Source organism: Anas platyrhynchos, chromosome Z (assembly GCF_047663525.1).
Source record: "Anas platyrhynchos isolate ZD024472 breed Pekin duck chromosome Z, IASCAAS_PekinDuck_T2T, whole genome shotgun sequence".
In the NCBI taxonomy this organism is placed as follows: Eukaryota; Metazoa; Chordata; class Aves; order Anseriformes; family Anatidae; genus Anas; species Anas platyrhynchos.
In genome coordinates, this window is record NC_092621.1 from 74,680,507 (window position 1) to 74,707,096 (window position 26,590).

The window sequence follows — 26,590 nt, forward strand, 5'->3', positions numbered from 1 at the left end:
ATTGTGATGCAGAAGCGATTATCATGCTTGGAGAGCGTGCTGCAGAGAGCTTCTCAACGAGGCGATCTTGAAAAGATCTTTCCCCTCACAACAGAGGAAGCATTTTGCATCCTGACCTGCAGTTGCTAACTACCCCACTTTCAGCGCAGGCCTGCAATGCAGAAGCTGGAATGCTGGGCAAGGAAAAACAGATTTTCCACTGGTATGTCAGCAGGGCCCATGCAAGCTGCACAGGGCCAGAATTGGTGTGACAGAGCAAGAGTTTTGGCTAGGGAAAGGCAGCGAAAAGGGCTGCCCTCTGGTCTGCAGGTGGGTGCATCTGCTCAGGCTTGAAGCTGGTGCAGGTTTCACACCAACCTGTTCTTACGACCTTTGTTTGGTGTGAGACACCTCTCCTGCTGGGAGGAGGTGATATTTTCCCTAACGAACTTGTGCAGGAACCACACCGCTGCCCACATCCAAAGCCTGGTCCTGCCCTCTGTAAGGAGCATGGCCAAACCCCTCCTGCCCGGAGCACTGCCTGAATTTGCACTCTCTGCTGCTCACCACCATCCCCAAGCATCACCTCCTCCCCCTGGTGTGATGTGCAGGGCAGACAGAGCATCTGCCAGGTGGCAAAGCCAAGCACAACTCGGTGCTGAGGGCTGTGAGGTGGTCGTGAAGTAGTGCCAGGCGCTACACAAGAACCTCTGGTAATTATTGTAAATATTTGGAAAGAGGGGCCAGGAGTCCTTGTTTTGCTTTTCTTTTCGTGTCTTAGCATCCAGACCTCTGTAAACCTCTGACAAAATAGCGTGATGGCAGGACTGCTAGATGGGTAAGACAGCACTGTTCGTTTTTGTCCTCTCTGTGCAGGTATCCAAGCATTGGCTCAGCAATATTTTCAATATTTTGCAGCCCAAGGAGAGCTCCTTTCCTTTCTTCCCACTGTCTTGGTTAGCTGTGAGCTCTTTGAGCGAAACACACATGAGAGGTATGAAAATAATAAACTGTGCACCCATGGCCACAGCTACGGTTATTTAAAAACAAATAAATAAGTGAAAAGAATATGTGGTCATGGCATAACAGAGATTAACTGACATTACAGGAAAGCAGGAGATGAAGGAGATGAAAACTTTCCAGTTTTGGTCTTTGTGATGGTTGGCATAGTCTTTTAATCTTACCTGCTCCTCCTGGGCAGGAGTTTGTTTTTACTCTGGCAGTGAGGTGTGCACTATGATTCAGACAACTTTTAGAAGACAAATTATCTTTGCTGTTTGCAAGTGGGCTGAGGACCTTGTGTAACCAAGGCAGTCTCATTTCTGCCCTGCGGATGGGCAGTCTGCAACTCTTTTTGTGTCGGAGGGTGAGCTCCTCTTTTACTTTTTTTAACACGTTCCCCTAGCCACCAGGATGTCAATGAAGACCACAGACAGCACACATCCCACCGAATTAATTCTGTGACAGCACAAGAGACAGTGGCCAGCAAATGCTGTAGGAGGGCTTACAGGGCTCAGGAGGTGCTGTCAGGAAAGGAAAACCAGAAATAGGGCAAAAACAGAAAGAGAAATACATAACACAATGTGCCATGTTTCTGCAGGGGAGTATGTTTTCCTACCCAGAGATAGAAGAGTGACAGCCAGCGTGACATCAGGTCATGTTTTGGGCACAGGGGCTGCGTTTCTCCCTGCTCTCAGCACAGGGAGCACTGCACAGCAGGGGGAAATAAACACATCTGAGAGACCAGCCAGGTGCCAGGCTGGGCCTTCAGGAATAATTCGTGCCTTAGTACCCAATGGCTTTATTGTGGGAGTAGGTGGGAAGACTGGCTGCTATGCCTGAGACAAAATTTTGGGTGAGATCTTAGGAAAGATCAAATGGCCCTCCCTGCAGACTTCCCTCTTTTGGAAAAGAGGAGCTGTGGTGTTGCTTTAGGAGCTTGCTTGTCTGTGTAACGTGACATACTGGTTACTGATGGTGGTCCTGCAGGCTCCTGGTTTCACTGTGTCCATGTTGTGTTTGTGAGTGTCAAAGAGAAGGTGGAAGTTGAAAGAACTGGACTGTGGTTTCAGAAATGTCCTTTTTCTTCAAAAGGAAGTGAACATGCAGAAATAAAATGCAAAGAGAATCCAAAATAGAATTGATTTCTGCAATATATATATTTTTTTTCAGGTAGTGGTTGAAAACATGAAGGGAAGGGAAGAAAAAGGTAACAGCCAAGTGCACAAACGCAGGAGAACATGGAGGGAACTGTCAGGAAGGGAAGTGCCGCCAGCGAGAGGTTGGTTTGCTTTGCCTGTGGAGCCCTGTGCTCCTGGAAATGCCTAACACAGGTCCTGAGCTAGCACGGCCAGCACGGCCACCAACCCAAAGAGCCCCAGACTTGTGGCTGGGAGATATCCCCATACTTTGTGACACATAGTCCACCCCAGGGGGGTGCAGTACATGGTTCTTGCTTGGCAGAGGAACAAGGTGTTTCTTCTCCTCTACAACACAGCTTCGAGTGGAGCTTTCAGGCCTGCCCACATCCACCCAGGTATGTGGAGGTGGGGGACACCCCTCAGACCTGCAGGGAGGCCACGGCCCTCTCGTACATGCGCTCCAAGATGCGGTAGATGCTGGCAAAGCTCGGCCGGTCGGAGGGCAGCTTGCTCCAGCAGAGGCGCATCAAGTTGTAGAGCTCCAGAGGGCAATTGTCTGGGCAGGAGAGGACGTTCCCATCCCTCACGTAGTAGATGACCTCCTCATGGGCCATCCCGTAGTAGGGCTGCATGCCGTAGGAGAAGATCTCCCACAGCACCACCCCGTAGGCCCAGACGTCGGACTCCGTGGTGTACCGGTTGTAGAAAATGGACTCGGGGGGCATCCAGCGGATGGGGATGGCGTCGTTCTCGTTGGCCTTGTAGTAGTCAGCCGAATACATGTTCCTGGAGAGGCCGAAGTCGGCGATCTTCACCACCATGTTCTCCCCCACCAGGCAGTTCCTGGTGGCCAAGTCCCGGTGGACGAACTTGCGCTCAGAGAGGTAGGCCATGCCCGCAGCCACCTGCTTGGCGATGCAGAGCTGGCTGGTGCAGCACAGCGCCAGGGGGCCGGGCAGGCAGACCCGCGCCTCCAGGCCGCCCTGCTGAGCCAGGCTGCAGAGGTTGCGGGGCGAGCGGTCACGCAGGTACTCGTTGAGGTCCCCATAGGCCATGTACTCGAACAGCAGGCACATGGGCTTCCCGACAGCGCACACGCCTGCAAGAGGAGAGACGGGTCACTCGGGGAGCAAAGAAAGGTTCTGCTGTGGCAAAACATCCCCCCCAAAAAAATATACATCCAAAAATACTTAAGCAAAGTAAGTATTTTCAAGAATACATGTGGGGACAGAGGGAAAGGTGAAGCATGTGAATACCGCCCGGTTGCATCAGGTCCTTTGTGTCTTTGAAGCTCCTTCATCAGGGATCTAATGCTGAGCTCCGTGGGGGATGCTAACAAGTCATGCTGCTGCCTGCTTTCTCTGGGCATCCAAGGAGCAGGATACGTATTTGGAGCTATGTTTAATTAAGAAGCTAAACCTGGTTAAACTGGCATTAACTGGAGCATTGCCTCTTCCCAGCTGCAACTGGAAGGACATACTTTCAAGAATAAATTTTATAGTTCCAATTACAGGTTATTTTTTTGTTTGCTTGGTTTAGTTATTACATTTATACTAGTGTGTGTGTAAAGGCCACACATATACAGTTAGACTTCAGATGTAGTCACAAAACAGCATTTTCAGGGACATGTTCAAGAGTTCATTGGGATACCTTAAAAAAAAAAAAAAAAAAAAAACTCCCACTCCATACTCTTCTGTTGTTGTTTTCTGTTTGTTTGTTTGTTTGAAAACTGCACATGCAAAAAATGTTGTTTGCAGAAATTACTTTTGGTATGACTGACACATATATGGAGGAAAAAAAAAAAAAAAAAGACAAAGAAAGGGCAGACGTCAGAAAGAAGAGATCTACCACATCTAACAGATGAAGAACCAGTGTGTGCAAAGATAACCAGCTTAATATACAAATTTCCAAACCCAACTTTTTAACCAGTTTTACGGACATAAAGTCACTTTTAGAGGTAGGCAAAAATATTTGTGTTCCCGCTAGTAACTCACCAACTAGCAAAAACCAGCATTTGAAGTGTATGTGATTTGCTTCCTCAGGGCCATTCACTTAGTAATTGGTGATCCAACTTATTGCAAAATCCGAAGTTCTTGTTGATGACCTAACACTTGAATCTTTGAGAAAAAACAGATATCTGTTCCCAGCATGATAAAATCGGGATCTGACAAGCACGAGGAGCGTATGTGAGAGCTTTATAATCTGAGCTGTGCTCAACAATGCAGCTTTTTTCCCCACGCCCGCTCGATGTGAGACCAGTTTGTTCCTGTACCTTCGCCCCTTCCTGACCTACAGTGTGTTGACAATAAACACGATGTTTATTTGCATTTGGGGCATTTCCTGATGTTATTTTCCGTTTCCAAAGTACTTCTAATCAACCCAGCTTTCCTAAACCTGGGGTTTTTACATTTCCAAATTTTGTGGAGCTTCCTGTTGAAATAAATTAAGATCTCAGCTGCTTGTTGACAGGGATCAACCCTTTGAACCCCAAATAGGACTGCCAGGTGAAGGTGGCTGGCTACATCCACTTCATTCAGAAACTGAAAATTTATTGAAATAGAGTCTGGTCAGCAGCTTTCTTTACAGAGGAATGCACTATTAGCCAAGCTGTGGCACCAAGGTTTTCTAAAAAGCCCAGTAAACCAGAGTTTCCTTTCAGCCGAGAAGGGAGGGGAAGGAAGAGACTGTTTTTGTGGTTGGCTTTTCTGTTTGTTTGCTTCACTTTGTTTTTTTAATGCTGGTGAGTGTTCAGACATAACAATAGTAAGTGGGACCCATAAAACTAATAAGACTTGTTCCTGTTTTTGTTGTTGTTGTTGTTGTTTTTAAATACCCACAAAATAAATCACAGATGCAGGAAGCTCACGTCTTCCCTGTAAGACATCTGCCCTGATGTTATGAAGCTGGAAGCAGAGATACGCAGCACGATGGTCAGCAGCATGCTCTAGCACAGGATGAAGAGGGTTTGTTACAACACACCACCCTGCAAAAGCAGCAGGGTTGGACCTACATTTTGAGACTTGCTCTGGTGGAGAATTGAGCAGAGCATGCAGCGGCTCACAGAAAAGCTCACCCCTTTTGCAAGAGGCATTTCCTTTGCATTCCCTTGCATTCCGGTCTGGTCGTGCACGTGTCTTTGCCCCTGTGGCCCTAGAGAAACCCCAGCATATCTGCAGGATGGGTTACCCCATACACAGGCACCTCGTTCAGATACCTAAAAGTTTGACAATGTTCGGGTTGTCAAATTCAGCCATGAGGGCTGCCTCCCTCTGGAAGTCGGCCTGCATGTCCGCGGATGCTTCCTCCTTCAGCATCTTCACTGCCACCATGGTGAAAGGCTCGTACGGCAGCAGCCCTGGGGCCCTGAGAGAGAGGAAAACACAGGTAAAAGGTGCAAGCACACCAAATGCAGGCTCTGTTTCCGGTGTGAAATGATGGAGACAAAAACAAGGTGGAAGCATTCAGCACTGACCGAAGGATTGATCTCACCAGGAGTGAAAAATAAAGATATTTTATATGAAAATGTTGAAAGAGCCTCCTTTCCCACACGCAGCATGGTGGCATTGGCATATCTGGCTACTACCAGAGAACAAATAGTAGTTATAGTACATTCCCCAGGTTTTGTAAGGAAAATAACCTTTTGCCACTGTTCAGGAGGAGCAGGGTGGGTGGAGTACACCTGTAATTTAGCAAGTTTTGAACCCATTAGCTAATTTCAGATGAATTTAACAGGGTGGAGCTGATATATTAGCACATAGTTAACGCTACTGCAAGTTTTGTGGAAACAGGTGATGAGACAGAAGGGAGAAAGAATATACATGTCATGTCTGAAGAACGAGCTCACACACCAACACATGCTGAACACCGGTGAATCTTCAGCTTAAGAGACACAAGTCCGGAAACAGAGCTTCCTGGCTTGGAACAAGCACAGGCTCATCTTGTCTTCTTATCCACAGGTCACTCTGCCCTCACCGAGTTTGATTAGGCCGGCTTGCCAAAGATGCAGGGGTGGCTGTTCCCAAAGCACAGCAACGTTCTGCGCTTCAGACGTAAGTCAAACCTCAGATACACATTTCCTTGCCCACTCCTGCTCTGCCCAGGGGTCCTGCAGTCGAGATGCACTCCTTAAAAGCAGACAGAGCCCGTGGAGAGCGGTATCCCGTCATGTCCCGTGCTCCTGCCTGACTGCCCTCCTGCTGCTCAAATGCCAGGTTACTTTCCTGCTCAGTAGCCCCAAGAGGAGGTTCCAATTTCCAAAGCAAACTTCCAGTTTCCTTGTCATCTACTCCAGACATATGGCACTTGCAACAGATGCACTCGGATGCTATAAATGTCAAATGTCAGATGGTGGCAGGATGCCCATCTAGAGAGGAATTTCACAGGCAGCCAGATCGCAGCTGAAGGGCTCGGGTGAGGAGGTCCAGCATGCCAGGGTGGAGGAGCAGGCTCCGTATTTGTCTGCTGCTGCCTCCGCTACTGCGAAATGTCCTCCTTTTCTCACCCTGTGCTGGCAGCAAGGCTCCAGTCTAGCAGGAGAGATGTCTTCTCACACACCCACTGCTGCCCAGCCTCCCTGCCTGAGAAAAGTCAGCAGCAATACCCTGAATAAGCCAGCAGAAGAACTAAAAGTAAAGAGAGGAGGGCATGTATCTCGTCCAAGCAACTTCGCTGCAGATTCCCACTCACAACTGGCTAGCAGACCTAGCTCAGTGCCAACAGCTTCATATTGCGTGCTTTGGAGAAAGACATTCACCCCGGGCCAAAGCGTGAAGCAGACCCATCTACCCGCCCTCCGCTGAAATCCTGTAGTGTAAACTAACCTAAATGCGACCCAAGTGAGATTAAGTTGCAGGGAGCCTTTTGCTGGGCATTCAGGCTACAGCACGTAGCTCCACCCTCAGCGGCTCCTCTTAATAACTCGTGTTAACTCCTTCGGCCCACTTCTGGCAGATCTGGGGAAATTGTGCTTGAGTGGGAAGAGGGAGAGACTCCGTGTGCAGTCGTGGCAGGGAGCTGCTGAAGCTGAAATCCTTGGTGCCCAGAAGACACTGTTAGGAGAAAGGGATGGGTGCACGTGATCAGTGGACAGCTGTCACTTCTGTAATTAAACAGGGCAATTCGGGCTCAAGGAGAGAATAGGGAGTGTTTAATAGAAAACTGGTAATTTTCTTCTAGACATAGGGAGCATCAACAGAAATTACCTTGGGTTTCCCCTCTAGTGACTCCCTAAATAGATGAGATATTGTACACAGGATGGACAGCAGCTGTCCTCAGTTTCTTCACCACCAAAGGATCTGTGCAACACTGGCAACATTTTAGGTACCTGCAGTTTAAAGGACCAACCAGCAAGGCAAACAGATTTTGCCCCCGGTCTACCTACAGAGGATACCTGATTTTAGGTTTGCAGACAGACCTTTCCAGAACAATAACTGTCAAAAAATAAATAAATATAAATAAATAAATAAATAAAAGAGGAGCATCTGTATTTGAGATTGAGTCCTGTCCCGCATCTTCCTCAGCATCACAGCTGGGCAGCTTGTTAGGCCATTAATTGGTGCCATTAACATCTAATGAGGCAGGTGGAGAACTACCTTTGCCCTCTCCTTTGGAGGGAAATTTGGGGCCGGGGGGGGGCAGCACAGTGTTCAGAATGGGCAGGGGACTGTTTCATTTGGTTTCTTTAACCAAATGAAACTTTAACTTTCTGAAAGTTTTTCAACAACGTGAAAGAATATGAGGATACATGTGATAGAGAAACTCCTGCCACCTCGATCTCTGAGCTCTTGCCCACAGCTCCAGCCTGGTTCCTGGGGCAGCCTTCTCTCTTGCAGAGATGACAAGCTGACCCCCAAGCTTTTGCAGTGGGGGTCCACGAGCCTTTGTTGCTGCCAAAGACCCCACACCCAGGGCACTGGGCAACCCTGGCCTTCCAGCTTAGTCTGGGGCACACAGCTCCACCTCTGGGAGCGATCTGCATGCTCACCTACATCGTCCTGCAGAGGAGTGGTGCTCTGGAGGTGTGTAGATGTCAGCGTGGTCCTCCCAGGTGCAGGAGATCCTGAACTGGCCCCCACGGCCTGGTTAGGACAGACCTGAGCCAGGTCCCAGATCTTGTTTTGAAGACATCTGTTGAGGTAACTGGCCACTTCCTCACCCCTTCCCGTGTGAACGAGCCCCAAGCGGACATGGCAGCCTTTCAGGAGGAGCTGGTAAATGATAGCCAGACACTTCCTGTCCTAACATGTTGCTTGACCCAGGAGTGAGTAAACACTGAATCAGGACTCGCAGCAAGCCAACTGGCAAAGGCATCACTGGCACCGTGCGCAGAGCTGTGTTTACAGGAGAGGGAGAAACATGAGACCAGGAGAAGTAAAAGGGTTGCTAAACTTAGCCTGAGATGTCCATTTAACACATGTAGACAAGTACATGTTATCCATCTGCGACGGGAAGGCGAAGATTTGAGTTGGGATGGTGTCCGTCACCTGGAGGGATGCGCAGCTGGTGCTACTGGATGTCAGCACAGCAGTCTCTGATGGTCTGCCAGTGGTGCACAGGAATGTCAGGGGATGGAATTTTCCCTGGGAATATAACGCCTCGGAGTGGTTTCTGGCTGAGATTTTTTTTTAATAAAAAATTTGCCTCTCAGAAACAGTATTTCTGGGGCTCCTTCCCTGAGCCCCAGAAACTGGGTGTTTCTGAGGGTATGGTACTCTGCATGCTGCAAAAGATGGCTAAGAAGATTGTATTGCTTGCTTTTTTGTTGTGGTGGTGTTTTTTTTTTAATTACTATTATTATTTTCCTTTTTCTTCCATTTTCCACTGACAATAGCAAAAAGATTTAACTAAAAGGGATTACAGCGCTGGGGTGGACGAAATCCACGTGGAAGCTCTCTACACCACTTTAACACTTGCTTATCCTGGTGCCTCAGTGACATTTGAGTGCCCTGCGAGAGGTCCTGTTCAAGGTGGGGGAGAGACACCTCCAGCTGAGGAGGCTCTGGGCAGCACGGAGGCTATCTGGAGGTGCTGGTGCAGGCGATGCTCCACAAAAGGCTGCAGTCCGTGGGATGCCCTGAGCACCGGGCACCTGCACCAGCTCGCCTGCACCAGCTGTGACTCAGTCACTGCAACTTTGCCCTCAACTCAGGTTCGGATGCGTTTGGCTCAGCTATCCAGGCTAACAATCAATCACAGGCTAAGCATCTGTGATTTTCCCACTGTGCGCCCTTTAAACTTTGTTATTTTTAGCTCCCTCTATGTTAAATAAAAGTACGCCTGCATTTCTTCCACATCCCTTCATTAGGAAAAAAATCCGTCACACCTATTGAAGTGGTTTCCCTGTTCTACCAGCATTTTAGCCTGCCCATAACTAATTTCCCAGTGGATACATCCACAGCATAACTATAAATGTTGAAAGCGTCTGCACTAATGGCTGATTTTTGCATGGAGAGTCCTTCGGTTGTGAAGTCCTTGGGAGTAGTTCATCAGGCAGGCCATGGTGCACATCAGGACTCTAACAGTCCCTGGCAATTTTTGTCATCACACACGACTCCAGATACAGTGACAAAATGAGCTACATCCCAGAGACATTAACTGTAAAGGACTAACAAAACCCATCCTGAGCAAAATGGAACGATACACTCTGTCTGCCTTCTTTCAAGGAGTTTGGGCTAGGATTTTCCAAGAAGGGCAAACAGGCCAAATGCTGTCCTGCAGGCATTGCAGACTGTCAAGGGCAACAAGACGCCTTCCATCCACCACAGTCTAAGCAGGTTTGGGTTCATCTCTGGGTTCCCCAAGAAATGTTTTTCACATGTGAAGAAGAGCATGACCTCACCTCCCAGGAGATTCAACAGAATCTATGGCTCATCTAATGCCTTAAATTTAAACAGGCAACAATGGCTGTGATTTCCAAGAATGAAGTCTGAATAAGCAAAGGGGACACACACACACACACAAAGGATGTTGGCTTAAGTATGTTGGGTTTATAGGGGATTTTTGGTTTGGTTTGGTTTGGTTTTGCCTCTAAATCAAACGTAAACTGGGTCAGGACCTAACTGCAGCATGACACATTGCCCTCTGTGGTAACTACTGGCCGGTGTTGAGTTTGTAACGGAGGACACTACACACTGACAATTTGCACATACTGGGAAATGCAAGCATTTCACAATGTCACATGTCACATGCAATACTCTTTGGAAAAAAAAAATAGGGATGATAAATTTAGCTAAGCTATCACACCAGACTTTGGTATGTTCTTCTCTCTTAAGAGAGAAGAGAATTAAGAGAGAATTAAGAGAGAAGAACAGGAGACTCATTCTTGACAAAGGTTTAACAGGTATGAGTGAGCGACGAAGCTGGTGAGGGGCCTGGAGAACAAGTCCTACGAGGAGCAGCTGAAGGAGCTGGGCTTGTTCAGCCTGGAGAAGAGGAGGCTCAGGGGCGACCTTATCACTCTCTACAGATACCTCAAAGGAGGCTGTAGCGAGGTGGGGGTTGGCCTGTTCTCCCACGTGCCTGGTGACAGGACGAGGGGGAATGGGCTGAAGTTGCGCCAGGGGAGTTTTAGGTTAGATGTTAGGAAGAACTTCTTTACTGAAAGGGTTGTGAGGCACTGGAACAGGCTGCCCAGGGAGGTGGTGTAGTCACCATCCCTGGAAGTCTTTAAAAGACGTTTAGATGTAGAGCTTAGGGATATGGTTTAGTGGGGACTGTTAGCGTTAGGTCAGAGGTTGGACTCGATGATCTTGAGGTCTCTTCCAACCTAGAAATTCTGTGATTCTGTGTGATTCTGTGATTCTGTGAAAGCAGTGGACAAGACAAACAATTATTCAAGCCTCAGTTAAACTGTTGGGCCCTTCTACCAATTTTGGTTTGAGTAAATGAACAAAGGATTTCTGCGTCCAGGCAAATGGATGCCCAAATGCTGATTTTTCCCAGATACCTTCAGATAGAGAGGACTCACACATGGGCTGCTTACCTTGCTTGGAAGACTCTCCCGAATGCTCCTTCCCCAATATCTCTCACGTATTCAATATTGTTCCTGGGATACTCCAGGCTGAGCAGTTTCGGATTAAGGAGAAGGGGCATCCGCTGGTACATGGGGTTGGGGTGCAGCCGATCCAGGAGGAGTTCGGAGGGCAGAGTGGTGAGCGTCGGTGTTTCTGACTCTCTGAAACAATGGAGCAGTTGTTGGTCAGAGTGTGCACGGCCCCCGACCAGGAGATCAACATCTGCACCTCCAGGGAGGGTTTCTTCCAGGATGGAAAAAGGAGGTACGGCAGGGCTGATGAAAGAGCCTTGCAGCAGGGTCTCACGTCATTTCCCCAAAATAGCCACCAGGCCACCTTCTGCTCTGACACAGGCACTCCTCTGAGCCTGCACTGCTGCAGCCACTGACATAGGGAGGGCTTCTCCCTCCAACAGGCATTTGCAGGACTGTGCTCTCAGAAGCAGGCAAGCCGTGTTTCAAAGCAGCATTTGTTGCCTTGAGTTAAGTCCTGAGTTTTACCTTTTTTTGTTTTTCCATTGCTTTCGTCGACGGCAGCAAACAAGGGTGACAATGCCAAGGATCACGCTAAGGGCAAAGCTGGAGATGATCGAGATGATAACAGTCATGGAGTATGTAGGGGAAAAGGATGGAGGAGGGGGGAGGTTTGGAATCTCTCCATTTGGTTTTCTTGTTCCTAGTGATAAGGATGCTGTAATGTAAGCAAAATCAGAAGATTATGACAGTTTTATAGGGTTGGGGCTTTCCCTTAAGAGGTACTTGTGGAGTCCTGCTGACATCATGGATACAGCAGTATGACTGTATATCATACTAGGGAACTTTGGTTTACAGGAAGCAAAGCACATTACTGCTTACCAGATGTTAAAGCCCAGTCCAGGACCTAATAAAGACCTAGATACAGTTCCCATTGAGCTGGGAACCCAGTTTTAGTTAAGGAATCAGACACTTAGAAAGAATTACAGGTGGGAGATACACTGGTGGTGTCTAAGTGTTCAAATAAGCTGAAGTCTGCATTGGAAAGGAGCAAAGGTCCACATTGTGGGCCACAATATATCACACATCCTAGAACAAATCTGCAGAGAGGAGTGTAAGACCAAGGCAAGTACACATTGATACCTTCCTGGATACCTTGCCTCCAACAACTTGCATATCAGTGTCTTTATGGGTCAAATACAGTAAACTAGTGTAAAACATATTTAGGTCTATTTTTTATTATTTTTTTTGGGGGGGGGAATCAAGTAGCCCCCTGCCAAGTACTTTTTGAGCCATTCTAAAAGATGTTAATCTGTACGTGCATACATACAATGATTGAGAACAGAAAGAAATATAAACTGTTTTTAAGACCAGTGAAACAGATACTGAGTTGTATTCCCCTATGCTCTCAGTGCCTTTGTTCTCTCTGCAAGTGGAATTGTCTTGTTTCCAAGACCTGAGATTCCAAAGAATTACGTTTATTAAAAATTTGTAACTTTGATGAAATACTTTTCAACATACTCTTTGAAAAAAAAAAAAAACAGCAACTCCACAAAGCAAAAATGTTTCCATCTTATTCAGAATTGTTTTTACATAGAACTGTTCTTTATTATTGAAAAAATATCACCAGAAGCAAAACAACTTCAGAAAATATGCCATAAGATCTACTTTCTCTTCAGACCACAGTGTGGCCAATTCATTCATCATTATACCACAGGAAATTTGATTTCATCTTTTCGTCTTACTATAATCCGGAGCAAGGTGCTCGATATGTCTGTCCACATTTTCCTATTATTAACGTGTTTATAGCATGTTCAGATTAAAGATGCTGAATGCATCTATGAGAAGAACTGGTGCTGGCTGAATCAAGAAGACAAAACAGATTGGTGGAGCTGTAGGTGCCACAATACGATGCTCAGGATGCAAATACCTTACATGGTCCCAAAACAAACCCAGTGGCAGAAATCATAAATTCAGTCACCTACCATCTCCACAGGGAGACACGCTGCAATATTCCCAAGTCACAGATGGGTCTTTTGTGTAGCACCAGGGACGCTCGTTTTCACCTCCTGGGTTGCGGCAGTAGTTCTCAGCATCAGCCAGCTCGGGAAAGACCTGAGGAGTCCTTCTGTGCAAGTGGGGAGCCTTGGAGCAGGAAACAGATTGGGTTAGTGCTTGAGTAGAATTTTTGCTGCTGGAATTTACAAAATGAAGGAAAACAAAGGAAAACAAAATGGCAGGGAGGGAAAGACGGAAGCAAGGAAGGAAGGAAGGAAAGACTTGCAGACTGAAATATGAAGAGGCTGTGAAACAGCAATGGGCTCAGGAACGAAGGCAGGCTGTCAGCCCTTCAATGGGACAGAGCTGCCTGGCTCTGGGAAGCCCAGCAGAGAAGCAGACCTCGAGAGCAGCTCCCTGTTTGGGGGGTCTCACACTGCTGCCTACCTGCTCGCTCCACTTCTGGCAGGGGATGCCAGAGGCCGTGACATTGACCCAGCCCTGGTAAAACTGGCCATTGCCGCTGTAGCAAGTCCCTGGGGAGTTAAAAGAAAAAACAAATAAATAGGTGTGGACAAGGCACCTCAAACCATGCCCTGCAGCAGGGACTGACAAGAGTAAAGGCCACATCCTTAGAAAAGAGCTGTGGCCAGCAAGGCCCTGTGAGGGGCCTGCACAGGGCCCATTGCCTCGCAGAGGGTGCTCAGACACAGTCTCCAGCTCCCAGCACACGTGGAAAACACACACCGAAGGGAACTGAAGAACTGAAGCAGCAGATCAGCATAAAACACCGTTATTCACAACAGAATGTGCAGTTCAGTTTACATACACAGAGCCTACTCCGGCTGCAGAAAAAAAAAAAAAAAAAAAGCAAGCGGGAAATCTTGAGGAGATTTTCACTCCCAGAATAAGTTCCCAAGACATAAATGTAGACACCACCTCTCCTCACAGGAGAATTTAATGCGTGCCAGTATAGCCAGGAAGCAGGAGGGACAGCAGAGGAGATGCAGCCTTATACATATCACATCTGCCAGCTATTTGTGTGGAAGCTCTGCTGACCTGGACGAGCATTTTGGTGATGGCATGCGTTAGGGTTCGCTTATTAGGTGCTGCATTATTAACCTTATTAGATAAATTAGTAACTCAGCAAACGCTGTCATCATAACTTTTCTTCTCCTGCACTAAACTCACAGCTTAGAAAAAAAAATAATTATATATATATATATATATATAAAAAAAAAGAGGAAACTTGACTTTTTCTAAAACAAAGTATTTTTTAAGCAAATCCTTTTCCACTTCACGAAATATTTGTGTTTTGATCCAAGTTTGAGACAAAAATTATGCATTTTAATTTATCCTTGCAGATTATTCAATTTCTCCTGTAGCAGAAATATAGATGATTAGTTTTTTTTTGTTTTTTGTAGGGATGTAGTTTTAATGAGATATTCACTTAGAGCACCTGAGCACTCCAGTAAGCACCCGTGTAAAGAGCAATTCTAGAACAAATCCAAACCCATCATGATGCTGGCCTGCTCTTTTCTTCTTGCATCACCCACTCCACACATTTTGGCTGTTATGTCTTTTACAGACCCTTAACGTGCTTTTTGCACGTTCACCAGGTACCAAGCTGTAGGCAGAAAAACAGCCGTGATGATGTCTGCTCCTGGTGGGTGAGCTCAAACATGGGTCAAGCCCATTGTAGCCTGAGGTGTGGAAGCTCCTCAGCTTACAAATGGTCATGGGCTCCATGAGCACACTTGGTCCATCACAACGGCAAGGTAAAATGCTCTGACTTGAGGTACTTTGGCTGATATTGTCACTTATACTTGCAAGACGAAAAACACCTTTTGCATGGTCTGAAACAAGTACCAGTGTGACATCTTTGAGGAGAGATGTGGAGAGTTTTAGGCAAAAAGGCAACCCTAGGGAAGCATCCCTGTGCCCCTGAGGGGCTGGAAAATGCAGATGCTCTCATAATGGTCTTATAACTCAGCTGGCAAGATAGAAAATGGTTTGGCTCATTCTCCTCACATCTAGCAGGGCCTCTCAAGGCAAAAAGAGGGGACAATCTCAGTAAATTGTTACCATTATGTCTCCCCAATTCGTGACTCTGCAGTACACATCTGAGCAACGCCACCCTGATGACATCCTGTGGAAGCCAAACAAAAGGGTGGCTTCTCCCTCTCCCTAAATTTTGTACAGTTGTAAATGTGTTTCCCTATGCCTTGGATGTGGAAGCTCATACATCCTCTGTTAATAACCCAAATAGAGCCAGCAAGGACCAGAGCAAAACGCAGAAGCGCTGTGCAAGCTGCATCCTCAACAAAAATACCATGCCCAGCCTCTGGAACCACAGAGCCTGGAGAAGTCTACTTACTGGTTATATTCTCCTTCTTAAAATCTGTAAAAAGACAAGACAAGACATGAGGAAGGGTAATGATACAGCTGGGTGCCAACTTGGGAGCGTGGCCGTGGGAACACACCAGCGCACGGGCGCAGGCAGGACGGTGCCCACGTCGCAGCCTTTGCTTCTGCTGCAGGTCGTGGGTGGCATCCTGCCCCCCTCCCTCGCCAAGAAAGCAGCTCTGCAAACACCCTCTTACCAAAGAAAGGGATGCGAGTGCAGGCACTGGGGTCCTGGTGCAGGCTGGGGAGCCTGTTGCACTCGGGAAGGGCGAGCAGCATCAGCCCTGGCTTGTAGATCCCCCTCTGAGAGTTTTCCTCCATTGAGAGCCATTCCTTAAAGCAGTAGAGATCCTTTACAGCAAGGCAATTCTCTCTACATCATTTTGCAAAAAACAGTGAAATACAGGGGTCAATGGCTTGATAACAGCTGCTGCACTTAGCAGTGATGTGCAGGGGTTATGCAGGCTGACAGAAAACCATTAACGGGGCTACGCTTCTTTAAGCCAGTCTGTCTGGCTCATAAACCATAAAGGAACTCCGCATAAAATGTAACAGCTTCCTCTAGGAAACCCACAAAGCTACATTTTTAATGAAGCAGGTTTATGCTCAAGACACAGCACACATCGCTGTCTGTGAGTACACTCCCATCTTTTCCTACACATTCACTGCCATCTTCTAATAATAACATGTCTGGGAGATATCTTAACATTTTTGGTATATTCTAAAATCTTACATATCTTCTATAAATATTACTTAAATATACCATCTATTCAAAGCAGGCGAGCAAAAATTCTTAACTTTTCTCAGCTAAATATTTGCCTACATCTTTAAACTCACAGAATCAGCCATGCATTTTTTTCTCTTCTCAATAGAGAAAAGAAGCTCACCTTTCTCTCCTTTTTTTTTTAATCTGCTAGCTATCTGCAGCAAAATCTTTACAGTGCCTGATGAAATAAGAAACCAAACTGCCTCCTACCTAATGTATGGCCTCCCTAACAATGTGAAACATTCACTGTCAAGAGGTGCTGTGGATGTTTAAACATTCTTTAGATCTGAAGCTGTTTTGTGAAGAAGGCCTGGACAGAAATACCTGCTCTGGAAGATAAAAAAATAAAATTAAGACTGTACCATACTGGAAACTTTGAGTGTTTGCTGTATTTCTTAATTTGTCAGTGATTCATTTATTTTTTCAATCATTCATTTTTGAGAGCCTGAGTTGCAAAACCAGCTTTGAGGTCATGTGCAGAGATGATTTTTGCTGAACTCAGCTGCCGTCCTTTGAGGATGCATGTCCTTCCTGACCACCACAGAACAACACAGTAATGCAGGAAAACACTCCTGGCATCCGTGGTGAAGGCTTTAGCCAATTTCACCACCTGGTGGGCTGATGCAATCTCTTTACTTGTTGTCTACCAACAGCTTTGGCAAGAGCAGATGGCCACGAACTTCAGTGATGGCCACCAACACCACAAATCTTCTGCAGCACCTGAAGGATGAAGGCCACCAGGAATTTTACCAGGGTAGCAGCTCTTTGCAATGGCAATGAATGCTCTCCATAGCAGCAGGCTGAAGCCATTGAAGGCTCAGCTGCCCTGCTTGTGGTTTTAGCCCATGCTGGTTTGCTCCTTCCTCACTTCCATGACAGCCAGAATGTATCCAGATGGCGTAATATTTTAATTTTACGTTAAACAACATGTGGAGCAGGAATGACTTTCTGAAGTAAGAAATGCTTAGCTAGGGAAATGGGAAAACCTTGCCTCCACTGTCGGACACTTGGGAGACCTGGATTGCATTAGCTGCCTTCACTCTCAGAGCCTGAGCATCCTTGAACACACCCCACATTAAGTGTGCAACTACAAAAAAGCCAAAAAAACATTCCTCAGCAAGCTACTGCATTAAAGGCAGGTTGTCTTCACCCACCAGCCACCGCTGCTGGTAGGAGAGCATGGCAAGGCTGTCAGAAGGAGGGAGAGTCAGTCTCCTGCAGCTGAGGTCATGCCATTGTTATAGCCCTTAATCCCCAGCAGCAAGGGCTGGGTGAGATCATATGCAAAGATTACTTCAGGGTATTATTAGAAATTGTATGTAATGTAAGTGACAGGGAGACAAAGATCAGGAGCAGCCAAGGAGGACAGGTGTCTGCACTGTTGAAGAGGAGGTGGGTGTACACAGAACAAAGGGAAGAGCTTTCCAACACAAGACTCTTCCCTGGAGCTGGACACTTCATATCAGCAGTGGTCAGAAGAGAAGCAGAAGGATTGTCCCCTGCTATCACAAAAGCAGCCTGTGTCAAAAGCCAGCAGCAACCAAGAATTATGAGATGAGACATCACTTTCCCTTAAAAACAGGAAAGTTCTAATTCTAATCAAATTGCATCTTAACTTATGTGAAGTTTTTACCATGTTCTTCTCCTCCATTCCACTTTATCTTGTTTTGCCCACTAATTGTTTTTATAAAAGTTCTGCACAGCTTGTTTTTCAGTTTTTGTTCTAGCTAACTAGCTTTCAAACCAAAATTTCATGGGAGAGAAGAAATGTTGCAGTGAGTAAGTAAACAAGACAAAAACACATAGAAACATAACAAGGGAAGTCTGTCCATGAAAAAAACAGGAGATTTCTACAGCCTCTGGGATAATTAAATTCTTTCTCATGAAGCATTTCAGCTGAAAACTGGTGTTGCCTAGCCAATTTCAGCAGAGAGGTATAAAGCTGTCAGTAGAAAGCAGATAAGATAATTGGAAAGCCATCAAGACTGTGCAAAATGTGTTCAAGAGCCTCCTGGGGTCTCAGCTGCTCAGAAGGACGTACTAGATGCCTGAGTTACCAAACGGGGCATGGGGCTAGGCTTTGGGATGATGAGTTCTGGGGACAGGAAACTGGAGGGACACCATCCCAGAGATCTTGTGAAAAAAGACACATTTAAATCCAGGGTAAAATCACTGGCAAAAAAATCATTAAAGGAAAAAGAAAATGGATGTATCTGCAGATTGGCTCATGGGTTTGAGGGATGGTGCCAGACTGGTCCATTGGGATTTAGGCATATTTGCCAAGGCTTTGCCTGCTAGCTAAATGTCCTATGTGAGTGCAGAGAGCACGATGATTTATACCGCTCAGAAGTGCCCAAGGAGAACAGATCTCCATTCACAAATCCGGTTATGGTCCTGCAGGCCCACTTGTGAGCAGGGGGGAAAAATGAAGCCAGCCCCGTACCCAGTCCTCACTGATATGTCGTGTGGAGCACTGAGCAAAGTCTTTCCCTGAAAAATGGGCCGTGCATGTGTGGCTGCGATATAAATACTGTCACACATCTTGAAAATAGGCAGGGAGACCATGCGCTAAAGGGCACAATGACAAAGAGCAGCACAGCGAGGCAGTGGGGAGGAGCCTGCCAACAAAAGGCAAGTTTCAGCACTTGTCTGCAGGATTATTTGTGGGTATTTGCACACACACTTATTTCTCAGGATATATGCCACGGCTGTGCTGGCTACGCAGTGCTGAGCAGCACAGGCTCCCAACGGAGAACCCAACCCACTGTCAAGCTTCACGCCGGGGTTTTCCTCCGTGCCTTTGTTTTGGAGCTATGGAAGGTGGAGTGATCAGAAAGGCCCTGATTGTGAAGACAACATGCTGTTGACTGTCCTAAAAAGCCCCTGCATATCTGGAAAAATAATTTCCAGTAGACTAAAGCTGGCCCACGTCCAGCTGGGGTAGCGCTGCCATGCCTGCAGACAGAACAATCGTTTCAGTCGAGGCACTGGAATTGGGGCCTCCCTCCTAGTAAACCCCAACCTGAATAATCTGTTTCAGGATTATGGTTCCAGAAAAAGAAAGCATCACCCCACAAGGTTTACTCCGGTGCTGAAAAGCAAGACCTATGGGGAGAGCTTGGAGAAAGCTGGCTTATTCCAGGCTGAGAAGCTGGGGAAGGCTTCCTAAAATCTTGCTGTGAGTGAGGAAGCTCTTCTCGGTGGCCACGGGGGAGGACAGGGTGCGATGAGGGAGGGCTGCCTGGTGGGCTGCACGGCCCCGGTGGGCTGCACGGCCCCTGTGCCTGGGACGTGCCGCACAGGCACCTGTCAGCAGGGGATTAGCTGCAGCACGGGATGCTCTGCTCCCTGCCAGCCCCGTTTGGCTGCACATTGCTCTGGCTGTGCGAGGACACGTGTGCCAGCAGGGAGGCTGGTGTGGTTCAGCAGGTGCAGTTACGCTGGCAGTGTCTCCAGCGCAGTCTTTTTCTGTCCCATCCTTGCGGTGGTGGGAAGTGCTGAGTGATTAGTGTCCTACCTTGGCCACATCAGCCACACGTTTCTGTGCCCATATTTAGTTAAAATTCCAAACCAGCAATGACTTTCTGATAGCAGCAGTGAGTGCGCACTGGCCTAGCAAGATTTAACTGATAACAATGTGTTAATTACTTAGATCAGTCATGTCATTCAAAGGGATATTCCTTTTCAACACCTGCCACCAAAAGCCTGATATAACACAGACCTCTGAAAGCCACTCTGAACCCAAACTCATACAAGCCCAGGGAGCCCATTTCCTCTCAGTACTACTGCAAAGCCAGGTAAACTCTTGCTGTTTCCAGCCTCCTGTGCATCCATCCCCGCAAAACAAAAGTGAAAGGGGAACATTTCGTGTTTCTTTACCTGCACACAGGCTTGGGGGCTGGCCCAGCTCCCGAGGGCTTGCACTCCTGGAAGATGTAGTTGCACAGCAGGGACTCGGTGGCCGGTCGGCAGAAGGCACTCACCATTTTCAGCTCAGTCCAGGCAGTGTGCACGAGCAGCTCTTGGGTCTCCTCAGGGTCAGCATAGGAGGAGTTGAAGAAAACCAGAGCATTGCTTGCCAGGATGGCGCTGCACACCTCGCCTCTGTAGGTGCTGCAGTAGCCTGCATCGCCCTTGTACAGCTTGCTGTCGGGAACAAGAGCAGACACACGGGGTTAACCTGCAGCCTCGCACAGCTGCAGGAGCAGGCACTGGGTACCCGGGTGTAAGACTAAAGGCTGGGAGAAGTGGGTGTGCAGATACAGGAGCTGAGAAGAGCTAGCACCACTCAGAGCACAGCAGGCTTGGCTCCTTCTGGGGCTGATCATTTATCCCTCCTGTGCTTTCTGCATGCAGCCTGGTGTGGCTGTCATCCCCCCTCCACCGGAGGGGGGCCAGCTCCCAGCACAGGGTCAAAGGATGCTCCCCAGCCTGGGGAAACTGGGGCACACCTGGGAAAACTGCCCCAAAGCGTGTGGGAGGAGCTGGGGGTGCAGCTGTCCCCATTGCTCAGCCCGCCCACATAACCAGGGTCAGGGAGTTCAGTTCTCAACGCGCCAACCATTTGGAGCAGCCAGCAGAGCTATTTGTATCCCTGCCTTTTACTGCTCTGCCCAAATAATCCCCCATTGTCAATGCCCTGGGGGGTTCTCACTGTTTTTCTTAGGAAAGCTGGACTTACATGGGCAAGGGAATTCAGAGGATGCCTGCATCTCTGCTGTTGATGCAGCACTCAGCAGGTGACACTCTCTAACCCCAGTTTAGCTGCACTGCTTTAGGTTCAATTGTTGGTGTTTTTTTATTATTCCTTTTCTCAGCTGTTTTTGCCACTGGGCTGCTTCCCTGCTGGTCCCACACTGCCCATGGTGCCTAGCATCCTGCACACCGTCCATTGTGCCTCCTGTGCAAGGTGCATCCTCACCACGCCCTGAGAGCCAGAAGAGGGCACGGACACACGTGGGAGAGCTGTGCTGCTGGTCTTGGGGAGCTGCAGCAGCAGCCTGGCAGGATGCCGATGTTACCAGCACAACCAGTGCTGGCGTCGTGTGTTTCCTTGCTTTTTTTACTAGCTGCAGAGTGACACGGGTGGGAGAAGCAGCGCTGAGATGTTTCTCACGAGCCCCGGCCACAGAGAGGGGATTTTGTGTAGCAGCTGTCGAGAACAACTGCAAGAGAGGAGCATCAGGAGCACTGCACCCACGCCCCTCACATGGACACCGGTGATGGTGCGACGCCGAGGTCTGCAGTCAGCGCCAGAGCCACAAAATCCCTTGCAAACACCCTGCAAGGATCTCGCACGCCCCTCTGAAGGAGGCGAGCCTTCACAGGCAGCCCGTGCCAGCAGCACAGCAGAGCCATTTGCTCAGATTTCCTTAAGCCTTGCTCTTTGCTCTGAGCACCGCCAGATTCAGGCGAGCCCTCGCATTTTCCCTCCAGGCTGATCTGCCCGTGCCACATGAAGAAATATGCTAGGGCTCCAGAAATAGAAAGCCAGCCTAATCGTTCAGCACTCCAGAAAATATCTGGCAAAAGTGCACCTCTGATCACGGAGAAGTAGCTTTACCCATCCACAACTTTGCTTTGAAGAAATACCTAAACCCCTCTTGCCCTAATATTGTGATCACTGTACCAAAGCACACTTATTGGCTCTGTGCAGACAGGACCTTAGCTTGCTCCTGTGAATTTGTGAGGTTGATGAAGCCTGACTGTGGACAGAACTCACCCCAGAGTGTTCTGCCCACTGCCGAATTTTAAGCAATCTGCTGATGTGTGATCCACAGCTGGCTTGGCCCTGAGGCACCCTGATCTCATGGGCGTGGGCTCTGTGCATGCTGTATAAAGGGCTCAGTATTGCCTTCAGGTGAGCCTCATGCCTGGCATCCAGAAACCCACTCCCTTTATTTGAGCAAAATATTCACCAAATAGCCTTGTTTCATCATCGTTCCTCGCCCCAGCCCACGGAAACCCCCCAGGGATCCACACAAACCATCCTTACCTCCACTCTGCCAGGGGCACACCGGGTCCAGCAATGGTGACGAGCCAGGAGAAAGAAGAAATGGCAAAATCATCAGTGACACCTCATTGCACCCTCTGCAGTAACTAAGATTTCCATGGCAGGAAATCTGTCTGAGAGCTGTGAGCTGTCTGGAAAGGGCACAGCTCACTTGTTTTGCCTCTTCTTGTAGGGAAGAAGAGAAAGGCGGTGGGGAAAGGAGGTGAGGAGGTGCCCCAATGACTGCAGACCTTGCTGAGGCAGGTTCCTGCACCCTCAGCCTGTACCTTCACCTTATCCATTAGGCCCTGCATACCTGGGAGGCCACGCTCTGTCTTTAAGCGGGCTCCCATGCGGGGCTGGGTGTCCAGGGCTTCTCCGCCTGCTCATCCTTTTCCCCATCAGGAGATGTCCCAGCAGCAGAGGTTACCTGGGCACGGCAGCTGTGTGAGGGCAGCAAGAGGGATGCAACCTCCCCCCAAGGAGCTAAGGACATCTTGGGAAAGCTATTTTCACCTTGCTGTTAGGCGACACCGATGCTGGGCCGCGGCCACGGCTTCCTCCCCATGGATGGGCTTACCGAGCGCCTCTGGGACACGGCGTATGGGGCGGCACCGAGCACTCAGGAAGCGACAGCTGTGCCAGTCTCCCGGGGTGTAAGAATATATGAGGAAATAGCCCGGTGGGGAGGCACTGGTACTCAAATTTAGCCCCCCCTGCGAGCCATTAGCTCACCAAGCCGTACCCTCTGCCTCCACCTCCCGCCCCTTCTGCTTGCCCCCAGCAGGAGAGCCCAGGGCAATGGAAAAGTTGTGGAGGACCCCCATCCTCCCAGCACACCTGAAATGCTGACGGTTGCGGCAGCTTTCGCAGCACCAAAGGTTTTGCTGTGCTTGTTGGTGGCGAGGCAAGTGAACAGCCCAGGTCGGGTGACATACACCTGCAGCCTGGAGTCAACCACTCTGTCCTTGACGCTTTCCACTATAGACCCTGCGGAAACCTAAGAGAGTAAAAAGCCCCCTGCGGTGGTGTTTCCCACAAAGGCAGACAAACAAACCAAGCGAACACCCAAGGGACCCACCCCCAAGCACTGAGGTTGACTGAGGAAGATGCAGCCAGCAGGTAGAAGTGGCAGAGAGCTGAACCAGAAGGCACCATTTTGCTGCTTTCATAGCTTTCGCAGACAAAAGCAAATGTTGCAACCTCACCTAGTCCACGCTTTAACAATACTTTTGCAATTAATTTTCAGTTCTGAAGGTCTCAGATTTTTGTGGCTAGTTACTGCAGGATCTCTGCTAGCAGATTGTTTGCCTACTCATGCCTTAGCAAGGAAGGACACAACATGGCTTTGTGGCTGGGTCTACGAATGGAGAGAAGAAAATAGTCTTGAAGACATTAATTCTGGATTAATGCAACCACGGCCACACCTCCAGAGCAGTGGTGTGCCAAGCAAATGATCTGGCTCCCACACTCCAGCAGATACCCAACAGATTTTCTGATCTCACACCTGGAAATGTGGAATGGGCTGCAGATGAGGTGACATTGGCCAGCTCTTTTCCTACATGAATGAGCTTGGAGCCTGCTGACTTTGGCTAGTCAGACTTGGTATTATCATCAAGTCCTTCGTGCTCATTTGGCACAAATTAAATCAGAGGACAGGGCACACGAAGACTCTGCCTTGCAAAGGCAGTAGCACCAAACAGCATTGCCTGCTCTATTCTTCACACCATTAGGAAGCAGCAGGAATAACTGAAAGGAGATGTGGTCATCCATGAATGCTGCTGGTGCAATTTGGCCCTAAGGACACCTGAGATTTGCATCACGGGATCCATCCTAGCAAAGCACTCTACTGACACATCTAGCTGAGAGATGAGACAGGTTAACCTGACCTTCCTGGAAGCTAGTAGAAATTATTTCAATGGTATCTGTATCTGCTTTCAAAGGTCTTTAGTGGTGATAATTGAAAAGTAAGAAAGGATGTATCAGTGTTGTGTCATGTCTTTAGGAAGCACATTGGTTTGTCTCCAAAAATATACATATTAATAAAGTAATGCATTTGTTCTGCTTCACTCAAGCTTTGCTCAAAGATGTGGGGTGAGGGAACATGCACGGGAAGAAATCCCTTAATCAACAGACCAACATCATTATTGTAAAGATGGCATCAGAGATGGGTGGTATGCTGGTCACTGTGCAAATGCGGGGACTAAGTATATTTTTTGGCATTACACATTACATTATGCCAATTATGCCAATTATATCAAGTCAATTCAGGTGGATGAGAACTCAGGATGTTTTGGTTTGGTTTGGTTTGGTTTGGTTTTTTGTGGTTTTTTTTTGTTGTTTGTTTGTTTGTTTATTTGTTTTTGTTTTTTTGTTTTTGTTTTTATTGTAGTGTTGCTCAGATTTATTTTTACTTTTTTTTCTCCCCAGAACCTCGCCAGCACTGAGAAGTACCTGGTGTGGTCTGAAATGATTCCTCCCCCTTCATCCAATATGCTTTTCTTCTACAGACCCCACCAGAACCCCAGGAAAACAAGCTGTCCCAAAACACAGGTCCTCAATACATTCAAGCCCTTTTAGAGAAAGGTTAGAAGACCTTCACCAGCTTTCCAGAAAGAGACCATTGAATTCTTCAACTTTCCTGTTCTCTCGGCTACTGTGAAGACTACAAACAGAAGCATGGCCTTTGGCATAGTTGTTGGCAGCTAAAAAGGGTCTCAAGGACATGTGTAGTCAATCCAGAGGACTATGGCAGTGGAGAGTATGGATATCTGGAGGATGGATGCAGGGGAAGGGACCTGCCTGCAAGTCTGAGCACAGAATATAATACAGAATATTATACAGCTATATTACAATAGCTAAAATACAGAAAATGACCCCTAATAAGAGTGGAAGATACAAAAAGGTTTAGCAGAGATAAAGAAAGTGAGAGAGTCTGCATAGTAAACCAGGCTCCTTAATAACATGTCTTAATACATGGAGAGATGGGACAGGATGGAGGTACCCTCCTGAGGGAAAGAACTTCCATGAGAGGATTCTTTGGTCCTGTTGGACAAGCAAGCCACCAGGAATGGCCATGGCCAGCCGGTGGCCAGAAGGATCCAGGGCTGTGGGGAGAGCAGTGAGAAAGAGCAGAGGTAAATCACTGGTTGGCACACAGCTGCCTCTGCAGCACTGTGCCTTAGGGCCACACAGCTTTAAAAATGCTGTTGGAGGAACGTGGAGAATATAAAGCACGACCACCAAAATCATGTGAGGACTAGAGGAAATTCACGGGAAAGAGGAGCTTGGAAGGTGTCCAGTGTCCTCCTGCTGGAGAGCTGCTGTGGTGGTGGTGGGCAGCTGCACCCCTGGGAGGACAATACTGGGTGCCAAGTGGCCTACATGTGGACACTGAAGCCAGGCAAATTCAAAGCAGGCACCCACATTAAATGGTCAGGGTAATTAACCCGTGGATCACTTCCCTGTGAGAAGCAGTGGGCACATACAGGCCAAAGGCAGTATGCTCAAGAGAAGTTATCTCTACTTCACTGCCTTGGTTTATGTGATTTTGTCAAATAAGGCATTTTGTCATGCTATTGTTAGCACGTTAGGAGAAAGGCCAGGAAAGGTGGCTGCAGAAAAACTTAATCCCACTATGCAGTCCTCCAAAATACCCCAGCCCAGGAGGAGCTTGCAAGCATCTCAAGCATCCTTCATCTCTGGCTTTCCAGATCCCAGCAAATCAACCTGTGCAACATTTGGGTATGAGGGAGAGCATTTCTCAGGCGAGAACACTGCAGAGAGCAGACAAGGCAGCCTTGGCATGATCACACAGCAAGTGTTGAGAAAGGCAGGAGCAGAAACTAGGGCCAAAAAAAAGGAGGACTTACAGCTTTCCCGTTTTCCAGCCAAGTGATGGTGGGGACCGGAGCGCCTGCCGCTGTGCACCGCAGCATCACCACGGAGCCGAAGGTGACGTTTTGGGATTCGGGAGCCTTCAGTATTCTGGCAAAAACTGTGGGAGAAGACAAAGGCACCAAGTTGAACGGCTGAGGGTGGTCTGATGTGGGGGTGTTTCATCCCCAGCAGGCCTTGAAGTAGGCCAAATCCCTGCGAATAAAAGTGGAGCAGAGCACAGGCTTCCCAGCAAGCAACAGTCTTGGGAGGGGGATGAGGAAGAGAAAGAAAGAGGGCAATGTGGCTGTATAACACGTTACAGACAAAACTTTACCTCTGGAAATCTATACACAGCCCCATTATGCAGAAACCACGGGGACAGCTGAATATGAGATGAGCTACGATTCGAAACCACCCAGGGGACCACCAGGGTGGCCACTTAATGT

General features: G+C 48.0%; 1 protein-coding gene across 4 annotated transcripts in view; it reads right to left on the reverse strand.

Annotated features, from left to right (window-relative positions):
- Nucleotides 1–2,116: 2,116 nt before the first annotated feature.
- The window catches only part of MUSK (muscle associated receptor tyrosine kinase), a 48,727-nt gene continuing 24,253 nt past the window's right edge, over nt 2,117–26,590 (reverse strand). Inside the window, exons 6-17 of one of the 4 annotated variants that reach the window (XM_038170896.2) lie at nt 26,138–26,262; nt 23,106–23,265; nt 22,269–22,275; nt 20,153–20,419; nt 15,705–15,880; nt 15,479–15,502; nt 13,549–13,637; nt 13,089–13,248; nt 11,632–11,821; nt 11,101–11,292; nt 5,335–5,483; nt 2,117–3,219 (exon numbers count right to left, since the gene is read on the reverse strand). In XM_038170896.2, coding sequence (XP_038026824.1) covers nt 2,540–3,219; nt 5,335–5,483; nt 11,101–11,292; nt 11,632–11,821; nt 13,089–13,248; nt 13,549–13,637; nt 15,479–15,502; nt 15,705–15,880; nt 20,153–20,419; nt 22,269–22,275; nt 23,106–23,265; nt 26,138–26,262 — 2,219 coding nt within the window. In that variant the 3' untranslated portion in view covers nt 2,117–2,539. Of the gene's footprint in view, nt 3,220–5,334; nt 5,484–11,100; nt 11,293–11,631; nt 11,822–13,088; nt 13,249–13,548; nt 13,638–15,478; nt 15,503–15,704; nt 15,881–20,152; nt 20,420–22,268; nt 22,971–23,105; nt 23,266–26,137; nt 26,263–26,590 lie in introns of those variants that run through there. The other 3 variants (XM_072031147.1, XM_072031148.1, XM_038170901.2) reach the window with 3 other exon arrangements.